Raw genomic sequence first — 16,385 nt, 5'->3', positions numbered from 1 at the left:
ATCAACAAACAAATCAAAACATCGCCCCAGTGATCAAAAATTTTCAAAACAACGGACGGAGGCGGACAGAATCAGTCATCGTTTCGAGGCTCTCAGGCATATTTTAAAGACTTCACGAGGCATACACAATTTTTTTAAGTGGACAGCGTATCGGAAGCGATATTGGAAGTGTCTCGTGAAATATTCAGCACATTTTGTGGCTTATTTCTTCTTTTATCCTTTAAACAACGCGATGTATAGGCGAGATTTTGGTCGATTTTCAAGGTAGGTGAACAAGTGTCTATTATTTTTTCGATTCACAGATTTTTTACGAAGTTCTAGATATTTTTCCTTGATTGTCCTATCGATTAACTTTTATCATGTTGAATGTGGGGATGGTAGACAACCTAGAATTTTGGTAGAAAATTTTTGAATTCCGAGGTCCAAAACACGTACGCTTTTCACTCCCGGGTTTCTCACAGAGCCGTGTTATTACTTTTTTCGCATTAGTACGAGCCTTTGCCTTTTTTCTTTTCAAGGCCAAAACAACTTTATTGGTCTTATGGATATTCACGTCCAACATTTCGCCTCACTTTGCCAAATTTGCGGGGATGAAATTTGAAGATCATAAGCGCAACGTAGATACTAACCGCTTTGTTTCTGAAATTCACTAATCTGGAAAGATTTAATGTTGTTGCATTCTCCAAATGTAAAAAAGATGTATTTCGCTACTCATTGAACATGTACTGATTATCTGGGATAAAATTAAAACATTGCAGGTACTACAGCAAGCAAAGAAAGCACCAGATGCGTGAAGTCAACACGAAACAACACAAAACACAAACAAGAAAAATTAATAAATTTGAACTACTTTTATTCTTGTCATGATGACTGATTCTTTGATTCTTGTCCTGTAGAAGTTAATAGGGAGTACCAATCCTGTTTTGTACGATCTCAACAAATTTTCACGCTCTCTCTAAGGCTATTTTTCACGGGACTAGTTTGCTTCTATCAAAAATCTTGCAAGCCATGCCAGTGAAGCCACGACCTGCGCGATCGGTCCGGAATCAGTTAGAACACCCCAATGATTCGTTCCTTGCAATGATTAATGCTCTTATTCTCTTATGTGAAATGTTTCCTTTGAAATATTAAATGTGAAACCTAGACGAGTACTGTAAGCTCATCTTTAATTCTGTCCGACTCCGTCCGTTGTTTTGAAAATTTTTGATCACTGGGGCGATGTTTTGATTTGTTTGTTGATAAATACAAGCGCGCCCTCTCATTGGTTGAAAAGTGTCGCGTGACCAGTTGGCCCTGTCCTTAAATTTAGGGATATTCCGGACTGATAACTGACTATATGAGGTAGCTGTCTCCCCACTCCGTGTCCCTTTCATACGTAAACACAGACGCACAAACCAGAATCGGGGTTCTCATTAAGTTTTAAAGTAGAGCTAGGGTAGGCCAGCTAGGGTATAAAAGTAGGTGGCTGGGTAACTGAGTGCTCTAGGCAATCACTCTCTCACTTTACCCCATTTCCTCCAAAAGTAGATGGCTCAAACCTCTAAGTAGCCGGTTTTTTTGCCTGCTGCCGGCACTTAATGAGAACCCTGCAGAATTATGCTTGAAAGTACCCACTTAAAAGTACACGTTTCAGGTGGCAGAGTCAGAAAGTAAGTAAAGAAACGGGAGATAACACTCTCAAAAGTGGAAATCAAATTCTCTCTCTCACACACACACGCAAACCAATATTATGCTTGAAAGTACCCACTTAAATGTAACACCTGTCTCAGGAGGGGTGAGACAAAAATTAATTATACAAAGTGGAGATATTAAAGTGGAAACAGCTGAATAACTTATTCAGACTGAAATACCATGACTTGCCAACTGCTATATTTCTAAGCAAATTCATAACTATTTACAATAAGCCAACACTTCTAGAATAGGTGCCGCAATATTGGTGTGGCATACAGCTACACCCTAAACTGAAATATCCAACAGTTTGAGGATATTTATATTTGTTGTTTTACAGATACGGTAGCACACGAAACCTTGATAACAAGATACATTTGAGTGCCTAAAATTAAAGATCATCTATCTTTAGTAGGGTAGTATGTACAGACTATTATTCAATGTCTGATTGATTTTGCAGCAAAAAACTATATACAGTCTACATGTACTTAAGTTTAATCCCCACAGTATAAAAATTCAGCCCCGCGTGATCATACTAGCAACAATACTTCACTCGAGCGTTTGTTGCCTTTTCTATTTCTTGATTAACCAATGAATATCTTTGGGTAAATGCTATATTATACTTTGTAATATACAACCATGATAAAAGGGCAAGTAGATGAACAAGATTGAAGCTGAGGTTGACTGAAGTGAGCTGCAATGTTGTAGAGGACATTCAGACATGCCTAAAATCATGCATTCAGTGCGGCGAACTAGTCACGAAATGCGGTTACCTCTGTACTTAAAAACAAAGCGAAAACTATTTTTAAAAACTTACGTTCCATATTCCAGTCGCATACATTCAAATAATCTGGACAAGTTCTCATCAAGGCCAACCGAAGCCGATGAAGAAGACTGTCCGCGCTTGTCGTGTCCATTTTGAACTTGGAAGTTCGGATATCGAGCTCTTAAAGGACGATTGATTTGACGAGTCTGAGTAGCAGAGAAAAATCTTGAATCCATATCTATGCAGCAGATATACTTCGTCGCATTTCAATGATTTCCTTCCTCCTAAATTGGTGGAGCAAAGCTACTTAAACTGATCAAAATCGAATTCTAAACTGGCCACCATTGTGAACATAAGAGCCACGAAATGAGAGATGCTGGGAACTAGCGAGAAGACCACCAAATATGGAGTGACTAATACCCACTCTTTTTCCTTGCTTCAACTGGTAGAAGTTGCAAACATTTATGACGCAAAAGAATTTTCAAATGAAAACCGAAAAGAATACTGTACTTAAACAGCTATGGCGTAGAACATTGGTTTGGGTCATTCATGTTATCACACGTGTTTAATCAACAAAGGGCTTGCCCTAGTTTTCTCAAATTGCCTTACTTGTGATTGTCATTGCTTGATTACGTAAGTGTAAACATATGTCATATCTGAGCTGCCATAATAAAAGGCACCGCGAAGAACCGAGGTCAGACAAGTTGTAAATGAAACGGGCCGGAAAAGTGGTGTATTCTTACCTTAACTGACTTTCTATTCTAACGGTAGATAGCGGCTGAGTTTTATCCCTGATTCTAAGAACCGACCTGTAATGCAAACAGCTCGAATAGAGCTCAAGGACCCTCAAGATTATTTATAGCGGCTTGAGATTTCACCCCGGGGGATCTCATTGTCGGAATGTCACGTCTTATAAGACCTTATAATATAATGCTCAGGGATACCCAAAAACGGTTGTGTCTAGTACCTTCCTCAAAAGCTGTAAGGGGTTCACCTCTCAAAGACTGACCTGCGACAAAGCGTTTTTCGGGAGGGCGTTGAGATCCCAAAGGAAAAAAAAAAGGAACACTTGATCGCAGGATTTATGATATCCCAACATCAATTTTCTCCTAATACTGTAACATCAATACATGATCATGAGAAATTTAGGTTATGGCAATTAATAAAATGATCAAAAAAGGGGAAATGCTGAGATTCTTTTATCAAACCCTCGTATGGAGATCAGTCGACTGGGGTTTTAATAATTGTGGATGCGGCAAGAGAGACTAGATTTTAGTTGTCTGTTGACTTTGTAGTTTAAATGATATTCTTCTTAAGCATAGGGTTAAATTTTTCTACCCGGATCCTGGATGCACAAGCCTGCGTGGCAGGCTCAAAGAGGGAAGGGGGAGGGAGAAGGGAGAAAGTCCCCCATCTTTTTTCCCTCCTGTCCCTTCCTCCCTATCTCCTTCTCCTTTCGACGCTTGCTACCCAGGATAGGATGCACCTACCCCAGGGCAGAGGCTACTTTTAACGATTTGTTCTTGCGTTGGTGAGAAGTAGCGTCTGCCAATAACCGGGCCATTTTCTATCGCGATCGGGTAGGCACGAGTTTCCACATGCGATTGCCACCCGGGGCGGGGGTACTCCCTTATATAAACTATATAGGTATGTGCCGAACCATCGGGTCGGGTTTTTGCGCCGGTTTGGTCTGAAAACGGTTATACACTTGGTCCATTTTGGTCTGGAATCGGGTATGGTTTTTGAGGGAACTACGGAGTGTATGAACGTATTTATCGTTTCAATTCTAATGAGTTAGAAAGCAAGAGAAATATTCCAAATAGATTCGAATCATTTCTGCCTGAAGGCAAGGTCTGAAAACTGGTGTGGAAAATAACATTTTTGTCTGAAATAGGGTGAGGATTTGGAGAACCGGACGGCACACCCCCACCAAGAGTTCCCAGGAGTACCCCCGCCCCCCTCAACGGGGTCGTTTTCAGTTCCATCAGGTGTAAATATCTGTGGATAGCCCCCACAGATGGGGCTTTCAGAACTTCCAAACCTAGTTGTCCTGCGGTGTCGGGTTATGAGAAGTCACCGAGCGAAAAATGCAAGTCAGTACGCCTTCTGACTGAAAGCGCGAGTACCGATACGACTGGAAACAGTCAAGCCGATACAGTAGCCAAACGTGTCAAGAGCAAGTTAAAAAACAGTTATTTTTAATTCATTTGTCCACAGGTTGCCACTAAGCAGAGACTACTTTCTCACGCTAGTACATTTTGCGAAAAGGTATAGCCTGCGAACGGCAGACGTTTCTCCTCCTAGCTGCGATGAGCGAGGAGAAACTGCTGTTCTCGCAGCCTAGAAAAGGTGAGCCTCGTCCAACAGGGTCAGATGCACCCCTCTAAAAATTGCCTTCCCCTTGTATCCGACCGGGGTATCCGACGATGCAGCGTATTTCTCCCACCCTGTGGTACAACCAGAACTGTTGTTTATCGAAGTTATCTCCCGGCATGTCCATGTCGTAACGCACACATGCTTACGCCGGATTGTTCAAAGCTGGGTTACGATTTAGGTTTCTGGGAAACTGCCCACCTACCGCTCCCTTAAGCCAACATTATTAACACTTACTTGTCACTTAGGGCAAAACGTTGACTTAGGGGAGGGGTACATGGGGTAGGCGGGCAGTTTCCCAGAAACGTTTAATGATCCGAGTATATCCCAGGGTTAGTAAAAAATTTGAATTCAGATATAGCTGGATGTACGAAAGCTTAAAAAGCAAGTTCAGAGGCTTTCAGAGTTATTGTTTATGTCTACAATTTGATGATTGGATCAGAATACTCTAAAAAGACTAGGGAAAATTATCAGAAAAAGTGCTTTAGAACAAAAAAAATCTTTCCGGATTGAAATTTAACCCCGGGTTGACGCCAGCCGGCCGGCTTCGAACAACTGACAAGTCCAGAAGTCTAGCCGGAGAGTTTTCAAACTTGCACCTATTCACTTAACCAGTGTGCGAAAAAAAATCTGGAAGCGATAGATAAGCATTATATCAACATTGTTTGTAGTCTGATGAAGACAAAGCTTACCTCCTAAGTTTCACGTTTTTTATGCTCAACAGTCTGTGTTGGTAGGATATTTTGACTATTTTAAGGTTCAGTAAAATAAAGATGTAGATTTAGAGGAGGATTGTCGCCGGAAATAAACGTTATTTAGTCCGAGGTCTAAAGTTTTTCCAACGCATGCTTTTATGGTTACTCCCGACCTCGAAGTACCCTGGCTCCAGAGGTCCGATCTCAAAATACCTAATATGAAATAAACCGTGCTTACAGTTTGATAAGGCTCTTTCTAAATTAGTCAGCTACCTTTTTAACCTGTCTTTCGTGATTTGTATTTGTCATTCCAACCAAACTAAAGATTCCGTCATCCCTCTACAAGTAGAGTAATAAGCTATTGACTTTATGCGGGTTCTTAATCACCTTTCCCATTATCTTATAAAGATATTAAACAACAAAACCAACAAACCAGTGTAAATAGCCTCATCTCCCAGATCTGCGACAACAAACTGCATCATTCACCAGAAAAGAAGAGGAAACCTTGAACAAACGCAAACGACAAGAAAGAGGGTCGATTATATAATAGAATTGTTTTTTGTGTGTGTGTCTGCCTGATCAAAGGTCGATTTGAAACATAAACCAACCACGGGTACTAAGATGAAAAGGGATGCTAAACAATAAAGGCGTTTTTGTTTCCACAGGACACCCCATCATCCCCAAACTCACGTGAGCATTATATGAGTCATTTTCTATTGGGCTGCCTGTAGCAGACAGGTCAAAAACTGGCTTCTAACGGGCTTTGTATAAGTTACCAAAGTATTTCAAATCGTGTGGTTTCTCGCAATTAAATGTTTTACCGGACTAAGTTCTTCAAAAAGTAAAAACCTTTGAATGCAGTAGGGGTCCATACGAGTAAATAAAACTGAATGGTTTGTTCATATACTGGGCGACATCTTAATTAAAATGTAGATATCAGGAGCCAGACCTCGCTTGAGGTCAGGGGGTGGATAGATAAGAGGCGAAGGGGGGAGGGGTAGGGATTGGATTGCACCAATAAGAGACGCGAGTTTCATTCTCGCAATTTAAAAATATATTTAAAGTTTACAGATGAAAATGGAAAATAGATATTTGACGATTACACTTGTCCTGACAAACTCGGAAAGTTATGTATCTCCTTGGTACAAAAGATAGCTACAATTAATTTAAAAATAGGTATATTACACTATTCACATCATATACAAATAACTTAAAACTAATATTTCAACGTCATGATTCTTAAATGATGTGACAGTGGGATAATAAAATCATGAAAAAACTTAAAAGATTTAGCCTATGTACAGACACCCCCCTCCGCTCAGAAAAAAATCGGGGAAATTTTTCTGAGGGGAGGGGGACGTCGGTACACATGCTGAAGAGATTTTTTAATCGACTTGGGGTCGTCTCATTTCAGATTGGTCTTGTTCTTCTTTAGGTCACTTGCGAGTCGCGTGAGCCCGTGATGCCAATACTCTAACACTAGGCAATTCATTTGGTGCTTCATCATCAGTCAGTGGTAGCCCCTGGTATCGGCCACCGTCTTCGTCATCACTTCGGAAATCGAGCTGTCTACGATGTTTCTTTCGGTGAGATCGACTACTCGTCGATCTCTTGGATGGAGATCGTGTATCGCCAGAGATAACCTGTTGCGATGACTGAGGCTGCAATGATCGCACAGAAGAGACGGGCGGAAGTGATGGAACAGGGCCGTATTGTAACGCACGAATCAACAGCGCCTTCACTTCCGCTACTTCGCTCCTCATTTCTTTAACTGTCTGTTCATGACGGGCGGAGACTTCTGCAAGGTCGCTCCTCAGTCTGAAACGTTATATGAAATAGATAAATCATTTATAATAAATAGCGTGTGTTTTCTGCAAGGAACTTCAGTATTAGTCGAAAGTCCTTCTAACTTTACATGTACATCACGGTGTTAATTATGTTTGATTTTACCACATGGTATGACGTTCCAGTTAAGCTCTATAGGGCTTGGTCAGAGTCCACCTCCCTCTTTTTCCCGGGTACCCTTTCTGGACAATTCTAGCCTGTGAACAGGCTCTCTGTTTGGGGAAAGGGTGAAAAAATCGCGAGGAGAGGGAAGGGAAAGGCTCGCGATTTTTCACCCTTTCCCCAAACAGAGAGCCTGTTCACATGCTAAAATACTCAAAGATCAGTGGAATACTCTGTCATCCGATCGACGTCCGACAACGAAATGTGTTTCCGGGGATGGCCACAAGCGATCTGTACAGCCCCCGAAATGATCCCCAACTTAAATGATTCCCAATTCGACCCCAAAATGATACCGACCCTGAAATGATCCCTATCTCTCTTCACGCCGACCCCGAAATGATCCCCAATTAATTTGTACAGATCAAGCCTTGTTTTTGCATCTCCAAGATACCCTTTAAAGTGAGTAGGCACTCTTTTGCCGGTTCTCGGTTACACTTGTTTTAGGTGTGTTACGTACAACTAATTTTTTTTCCGCATTTCAAATTTTTGATCCTTCTGCCATCATTAACCATCAATACATATGTAGTTCCGAAGTTGCTGTTTTATTTGTAAACTATTATTGTCCCGCCTAGAATAGTGTTTTTGCTAATTGTGTGGACAAGACAACAGTAACTTGCTGCATGAAATTTATTAAGGATTGTTGTTGTTGTTGTCGTTGTTTAACCCATCACTGACAACACTTGCTTGTTTGCGGAAAACCTCAATTGCACTCAGTTCAAGACAACACTTACTGTTCAATCTCTTTAGCTACATTCTTGTCCATCTTAACCGTAGAACCTTTTTTCCCCTCCAATATTTCGTACACCTCATCGACAACTTCCTTGATCTGGTGTGTCATGCGCTCTAGAGTCCCGCTGCCAGGCTGAGTAGAGTCGTCATCGTAGTACATTTCCTGTCAGTCAAATAAAATACGTTCATAGGCATGTAAAATCAAACATAACTGTACATTTAAAACAAACCACGCCTTAATCGAGGGTCACCGATAGGGTTCTTCAATACCGTCACCCCGCGCCTGTTTTCCGTTTCTCTTTGGGCCATTTTAACTCCCAACAGAAACTAAAGACAATGCTTACGCAAAATTTTGGACTGACCAACAAAGAGTGTTATGGTATGTTGTGGTATTTTCTGTAGTGGTCAATTCCGCATCCCACGCGTACCTCCGATCCCGAATCACGCCCCCACCCTCCACCCCACCCAATTTTGCTTTAAATCCCGAATCCCGAAAAACCTATTAGGACCTTTTTAGTCGTGGTGTGGATTATTTAGATGATCGACCGTGTGTACCTCTCTGACTGTCGAACTACAGCCTACGTACATCTGCCCCTCCCTTCAAAATAAATCGAAGAGAAAGCCTTCCCCCAATGCAGACGTTCTTACGGCTTAGACTGAGGAACGTATGAAGCGCTAAGAACGTCTGTGTGGGAGGCTTTCGTCTCTCTGGCCGATTTTTTTTAAGGGGAGGAAGTGGATGTACATGGGCTACAGAGTTTTACATCGCTTCTTAATTTATTGTGACATTTCATTCGTTGAAACATAAGAGTTAAGTGGCGCACTTCTAACTTTTGAGTCTGTAAACGAAATACTATGTTTCAAGTGAAACCTCTTCGATAGTATTTTCACTTGAAATTACATGTTTCACGGTGTCTTAAAAATGAAATTTGGTAATTCTCTTGAAAATGGGTATTGATGGTGTATTGAGCGCTCAAGGAAATTCCCCACTCCAGAAACTCTAAGGAGAATCAGTACAAGCTTTCGGAGCAAAGATTTCTGGAGACAAGCGTTACTTATGATTGGTTAATAGATGCCTTGAATGCCCTTGAATACCATCGACTAATCATATTACCACTTGTCCATCCACACCATCCCGCAGAAATCACTGCTACTCCCTAAAGTTTCTGAAGTGGGGAATTACTGGATTTATAGACCTGACCCCAGTTGTTCAAAAGGTGGATAGCGCTAGGCATTGTATAAATCTGTATCCAGTGAATAGTGCAACTAGTTTCCCTAATTCTTATCCACTGGATAGTGATTTAGCCGCTGGATAGCGCTATCCAGCTTTTTAACAACTGGGGCCATGTGATGTTCTTCATACGACTTTACCTCCGGGGCGAATCGTTGATGAATACGTCTCCGGTATTTCTCCCGCTCCTTCTCTCCCATGTTCTCCTCCATGGCTAAAATCGTACTTGCGCGTTGCATGGCTGCGTTGGCCTTGGCGTTATCATAAACACGCTGAAACGTGTCCGACATCAGAGCAATGAACAGGTTTAACATCACAATAGCGGACACCGCGAGGTAAGTCCCGCATAAAATCTGCGCCATAAGTCGATCAACTACGAGAAGAGAATCCCAGGGGTAATTCCCCACGACCGTTAACTGCCACACGGAATACATCAGGTCGTTAAAATCCTCCCAGCCTTTGCTGTCCTGTCCGTTTTGTTCCATGATCGCCGCGTTCTTACTTCCGCCAAATACGATCCAGAACGCGCAAACGTATGGCACGTAGATTTCAAAGTAGAGAAAGCCGAACTTGAGTGTGTCATCTATGATGTGACCGATCATCACAATGAAAGGCCCTAGCGTGACAAACCCGCGAAACACTTTCATGAGTCGCAACCAGATAAAAATCAACGCGATCGCGAAGACTTTAGGATGCAGCGAATGCGCCATCTCGTTTTTCAACGCAACAGCAAAAATCCTTGTTACTATGATACCTAGAATCCAAGCGTACGTCACCCAATCGAAATAGTTCCATGCGTCATTGAAATAGGAAATACCAGACTCGGCGATATCAGTTCGTTCCATGTCAAGATACTTTCTCTCCTCAGGCCAGCGCGGATGGCAGTACTGTGTGTCTTTCTCCAGCTCCCCAATCCGCCACGTCTGCCATCTTTTATGAGCCTTCTTCGAGGCAGTAATTTCCAGAAACTCAACGCAGATAAAATACAAAGTCATGCAGCAGGCTAACGTCTCGAGGACGACGCGCCACCAGTACTTAGTGATAGGGTAGTAATAATCCGCGCCAGGTTCCTCACCCATGTGAAGAGTAACACCAAGCGCTGTCCACAAAACCACAAAGAGCGCGTGTATGAAGATATTCTTCATCGTTCCGCGCCGGCCAAACTGGTCCCATTTTACCTCGATCAGCCGTTTGAAAACAGGATGCATAATCAGTTCCATTTGTTTAAAGTGCACGACAGCGTGCAGAGGTGAGCGTGCGCAAGAGATGTATTGGCCTTCGTCGTTCTTGAAGTAAGGCTCCAAGTGATTAAGGTAGAAATACTGTCGTCTGTTGCCTCGGTTTGTTGTGTGGAACTGATCCAATGCTTCTTTAGCTACAGGCGGCATTTTGGAAATCATGAAGGTCATCACTGAACTGCCCGCATTATCTTGGACACCTGCGAGTGCTCCTTGGTCTATTAAATATTTGGCAGTCTCTGAACGATCTAGAGGTGGAGAGAGGCAAATTCGTAAGAAATTTGCAAGGGTAAATGAGCGGCATTAGTTATACCATACTTTTTTCAGAGATAAGAGAGGCAGCAACACATACGCGAGCACGTTCAATAGCGCTTCCCACAGGAGATACGACTTAGAGAATCCAGCGCACTGCCATATATTGCAAACTCTACTGTTTCTGAGAGAATAGATGATGATGATGATGATGATGATGATGATGATGATGATGATGATGATGATGATGATGATGATGATGATGATGATGATGATGAACACAGGGGATGGGGGGGGGGAGGGGAGGGACATAGGTATCACATTGTTGAGGTTGATACCTCAATGGGGTGTCACTTGGGAAAAAAATAACTCTCTGAACCTAAGAACCCCAACTCACTGAAACCCCTTTAACCACTGGCATCTGCTGTTTGTAGAGAACCCAAGACACTTAAAGAAGAAAAGCTCTCACTTCTATAATTAGGAAGAAACGGCAAAAGATCATCCCTTAATAAGCTCTAGCACTTTCACTTTAGCAATGTGTTAGCAAACTTGAGCTGACGTACCAGTACTTTGTTGGTCTATTGGCTATGACCACATAAAATTGACCAAGCTTATGAGCATTGACAAAGAGAGGCCCTTGCTCCCCTACCCTTACTCCATCTGTTAGTGGAGTTCCATGTGATGTTTCTCGACTATGTTCAAGGAAAACTGAAAAAGTTTGAGCAAGACAAAATTTGACAGAACATACCAAGTTCAGCTGCAACTTGCAAGGGTGTGCGCTGTTTGAAATCTCTGTCTTCCATTCCACCACCGAGTTTAAGTAGAACCTTGAGGGATTTAGCTGCATCATTCTTGGCAGCATAGTGAGTGGGTGTCTGTTTCTCCCCTTTTGTGCAGGCATGAAGATCAGCTGTAAGAAAATATCAGATTATTATCCACACCAAGAAATGACAATGAAGTTGCCTACATTGGCTTTCCCTCCCCAACCTCAACAATGGAAGGGGTAAAAGGAAGGGAGAGTTGTATTTTACCCAGTATCACAGAGGTGTGCAATTTAATACCGATATCATAACTTTGTCCCGGAGGGAGGGAGGGTACTTCCTTATAAGAGGCTAATGGGGATGTGCTGCTTGATGGGGTCACATTTTCATGGCTGGATTGACTATAATGGGGTTGCATTTTCAAAAGAGTAAGTAGAATGAAGTCGCAAATTTTCGGATTTTGGGGGTAAGAAAGTTCTCCACATTTACGGTAAGCAAATGTACCACAATGTTTGTACTGCAGGTGAAAAGTGAAGTCTTCTTCATTCAATATAAGGTACCGTAGATACATAGACAGGAAGTGAGGATCAATTTAGGTTTCTCAAAAACTGCCCACCTACCCCTCCCTTAAGCTAACATTAACACTTACTTCTTATCTAAGGCAAAATGTTACCCTGGGGGAGGGGTAGGTGGGCAGTTTCCCAGAAATCTAAACTGATCCGAAAGTGACTAAGTTGGGAACACCAAAATTACATTTGCCCAAAAGTGACTTAAGATAGGGTCTGTAATAGGCCACTAATGCACTAAAAAGTCACGTGACCAATGCTTCCTTTAAACAATGAGTTGGAATCTTACTGATGCCAAAAATTGACGGAGCACATAAAAATAAGTGTCTTACACTCGAAATTTGAGAGGAAACACACTTAAGGGAGATATTTTATGGCACTTTGATTTTTCAACAAAGTAGTATGATTTGTATTGGCTGCCATGTTGGAGGGCATACTCTTGCCCTCCAACATGGCGGCCAAAACTACTTTTTGCTTATATCTTGTTTAACATTTGATAGTTACGCTCAGATGTTGTAAATGTTAACACATCATCTTTTCAACATTTTCCTTGAAGTCTTTAGTGCAAAATTTGTGTTCAGTAAAGGTAATTCATAATTTTGAAAATCACATTTCGGTCACGTGACCAGCTACGAACTTACTCATTTTAGGAAAATGGTGCGGGTTTGAAAAACTTAATCACTATTATTTTGTTTAAGATATGACCCACTTATCGTTTTTCAAAGGCAAAATCATATAACTTTCATTTTAATAAAAACGTTGTCACATGACCTCTTAGTGCAAATGGCCAGTGGGGTAGGGTTTCTGTTTGATTGGCTCTGTATTCAAAAGATAAAACAAGGGCATTAAGTGATTCCACTGACATGCGAAAATAAAGAAACAAGCTCAATGATATAGTTCTCATTCCATGCTTCATATGAATAAGAAACTACATGGGTAGGGTACAACACTAAAGCATATTATAGAGGCAGGCATTGTACATCCTTCGGTATCCCGCCAAGAGAGCTAATCTCTAACAGTGGGGTGACTGTATTATGTAGATGTCTGTACTGATGAGAAAAATATCTCCAAGGAAGAACATGTTTTGTCTAGGGGGTACATGTATTTTTGTCTCAATTGCAAACCTTACGTTTTGTTTTACAGAAAAAACAAAAATTGCTGCACTACTGTTTAGCAGGTGAATATATTATATGGACATGAGGCTATCTAACCTTTACTGCTGACAAGAAATTCCACCATCTCTGGATAATCAACTGCTGCAGCCACGTGCAGGGGAGATCTTCCATAATAATCTGTCTTGTTCACATCTCCTCCGTTTTCTATAATAAACTTAGCCACATCTACATGCCAAATTCGAGCTACTTCGTGTAGAACTGTCTGTCCATGGCGATCAGTAAAGTTTACATCGGCCCCTTCTCCCAAAAGACCTTGAATAAACTCGAAGTCTAGTTCCTGTTCATGTTCGATACTTGCACGCGCTAGCTTTGCAAAGTATATTATCAAGGCTCGGCTGGCTGCTATCGCTGGATTGACTGGTTCTCCTTTGTTTACTGTAGGCATAGGCTTCATGTATGCATTTGTGTCATACATTGCCAATCGATCGTGCCCTAAATCCTCCACATCGCTGTCCAAGACACAAGATTGTTCCGTTAGCGATTGCATCCGTCTGTAGATCCCTTGATATTCTTTCTTCGGAGTTTCCCTCATTGAACGCGTATAACCTTTCCATCGTGAAACCGCAGAAACCTTTCTTGAAACAAACTTCCAGTTTTCTTGTGAACCTTTCCTCCTGGAGCTTTCGACGTGATTTATGTGGTTCATCTCTAAATCACGACCACGATCGAAGTCCCCTTTGCCCACCGCGATCGGATGAACTTTTCCGTTCCTTGCCATCATGAATTCACCTGGACTGTAAAATTCGATCAAAAATTTACACAGATTAAAACATTATCCAACATAAATGCCAGCCATCTTTTGATCTAACTTGACTGATCCCCTTTTGGTGTGATTTTCAAGGTTTAATCTAGTTGAATGTACGTGACGACACTATTTCGGGGCCGCCATATTTTGTTGTCATGACAAAGAGTTTGTTGTCTGACACGTGACTTCCGTGTTCATTTTTCATGTAAATTTCATAACATTAATTTTACAAAAGATCCCAACACCCTGTCCCTGAAATCTGCTTCACAAACTTCAACAAGCAAAATCGTTTTATAATCAATAATTCCATTACAAAGAGGAGTAATATATTAAAAACGGTTAATGGGACAGGAAAATTTCTCTGTTACCTCAGAACGCGTGCCAAACTTTTTGCTGTGAATCATCACAGTAAATTTAAAGGGCTAAACGCACGCTCCAATTGTTATAAATTTTCATATGCTATACTGATAAACCATTGAATAACACTACTAATTTAAACACAAGCATACCTTAAATAAGATATTCCATTAGTCTGGAATTCTACTCCGGGGAAGACCATTTTTGTGACAGCGTTTTTAGTTTATCATGCACTTCTCTGGACGCAAACTCGTCTTCGGGGAGGTTCAACTCAAAAATGAATGTTTTGTTCTACACCAGCTGGTTTTAAATTCCTTTAGTGTAATCGCTCAACTGACAGCAAACAATCCCGGGGTAACAAAACCAAAGAAAAACAAAAGAAAAACAAAAGGCTTTATGTACACTTTCGCTGGTACAAGCGTGCCATTTTCTGCCGCAAGCGGTCACGTGCTCGGCAACGATAAGAAGTCTTTTATTACCCGCAGGAAGAGATAACACTCTTTAATGACTTATGTTTGAGATGTAATTGCTCCACGTGGCCTAGATTTCGCCAAAGCTAGCCGAAAGTTGAGATGAAAACTCTGTAGCAGTTTTATTAAACAGTAAAGTTGAAAATGTGGGTTTGCGTTTTACTCGATCGTGTCTATAGTCGAGCAATATGGCATTACTTATGATTAAAAATCGGACGGCACGTTCATAAGAAACAGGTACCGCCTACTTAAATGCGACAAGTGTATACACCTATAGTGGCAGTCAATCCGCCCTGTGTCTCGAAAACAACTCCTTTGTGCATAAATGTTGTTGTTTCGCCTGGGAAAGTATTTACTCCCCTCGCAAATTCCATGTGACCTTTGTTTCCTCGTTTGAGGACCGAAGCCAGGCTGGGGGTTTTCTTAATTGCTTTTAATGAATATATCAGATTTGATGAAATTGTCCCTTAGAGAATTCTCCAAACAATAACTTTAATTCTAACTGAAGTGTGTGGGGAGGTGCATTGGGAGTTGGCTTTTGCCTGGGGGAGCATGAGGTTATAAAGAGTCTATAAAAGTATTAGCAAATAATGCTGTGTTCGGATGTACAAATTAAAAAACAAATAAACGAGAGTACGTTTTAATTGACAGTGGTTTTTAATTTCCCTTGAAAAGCAGCTTTGATAGCATTTATTCAGTTTCACCGGTCACTGTCTATTCCAGTCCGCCAAATCAACATTCCTGCAAACTCCGCTGCATTTGATTTACGACTCGAAACTCAGAGTTAAAATTAGGATCAAATGAAATAGTTTTAGGGAGTGCCTATGAATTTATTTTTTGTTACAAGTGCGGATCATCTCCTGTTGCCTCAAACAGTGACTCACACACTTGGTTATCGTTGTATTACATTAGGTGTCGGTGGTATTTTCATGCACGCGTTAGTTTTTGACCAGATACACCTGTTCACACGTGCTTGGGGTAAATAGTGCCACAAGAACTGTTGATGTTGGCACGAGAAAACTGGCAAAAACTCCGAAGGTCAGATTAGAAACACATGAGGTTTACTTGTACATCTCCTGTACTTGTAAGGAAACACGCTTTCTTTAGTCTCCTGTAGTTTATCTGACCCGCAATGTAATCAGTACATGCATGTACCGTCAGAAGATTGATTTCGTGCTGCTTTCAAGAAAGAGAATCCCTAATAGCGGAAGTTATAATTTCATTCCCAAAAAACGAGCCCTCCTTGAGGAAGAAATGGGACCATGAGCTTATTCATAATCTAGCCCGCGAAGCAGGCGCTTGGAAAGTAGGGAGCTTTAGCAACGACGACGGCGACGGCGACGGCAACGGCA

At 41.5% G+C, this 16,385-nt stretch overlaps 2 protein-coding genes across 2 annotated transcripts in view; both read right to left on the bottom strand.

The window, feature by feature from the left end:
• The window catches only part of LOC140953417 (uncharacterized), a 33,688-nt gene extending 30,749 nt beyond the window's left edge, over nucleotides 1–2,939 (bottom strand). The window contains exon 1 of the mRNA XM_073402900.1: nucleotides 2,486–2,939. Within this exon, the coding sequence (XP_073259001.1) occupies nucleotides 2,486–2,670 (185 nt within the window). The 5' untranslated portion in view covers nucleotides 2,671–2,939. The remainder of the gene's footprint in view (nucleotides 1–2,485) is intronic.
• A 3,607-nt stretch (nucleotides 2,940–6,546) lies between these two features.
• On the bottom strand, nucleotides 6,547–14,838 carry LOC140952173 (uncharacterized). The gene is made up of 6 exons (XM_073401595.1): nucleotides 14,716–14,838; nucleotides 13,498–14,195; nucleotides 11,708–11,869; nucleotides 9,610–10,955; nucleotides 8,241–8,401; nucleotides 6,547–7,320 (listed from the first exon to the last, which is right to left on the bottom strand). The coding sequence occupies exons 1-6, from the start codon at nucleotides 14,763–14,765 to the stop codon at nucleotides 6,939–6,941; spliced, it is 2,799 nt and encodes a 932-aa protein (XP_073257696.1). The 5' UTR covers nucleotides 14,766–14,838; the 3' UTR covers nucleotides 6,547–6,938.
• Nucleotides 14,839–16,385: the final 1,547 nt, after the last annotated feature.

Source organism: Porites lutea, chromosome 11, assembly GCF_958299795.1.
Source record: "Porites lutea chromosome 11, jaPorLute2.1, whole genome shotgun sequence".
NCBI lineage: Eukaryota > Metazoa > Cnidaria > Anthozoa > Scleractinia > Poritidae > Porites > Porites lutea.
This window is presented reverse-complemented; position numbering and strand designations above follow the sequence as displayed.

Coding starts and splice junctions, on each gene's coding strand:
- LOC140952173 (XM_073401595.1), bottom strand. CDS start 14,765: ATGGTCTTCCCCGGAGTAGAATTCCAGACTAATGGAATATCTTATTTA. Junction 11,870..13,497: donor ATTTCTTGTCAGCAGTAAAG/GTTAGATAGCCT, acceptor ATTTTCTTACAG/CTGATCTTCATGCCTGCACA. Junction 8,402..9,609: donor ATCAACGATTCGCCCCGGAG/GTAAAGTCGTAT, acceptor TTTGACTGACAG/GAAATGTACTACGATGACGA.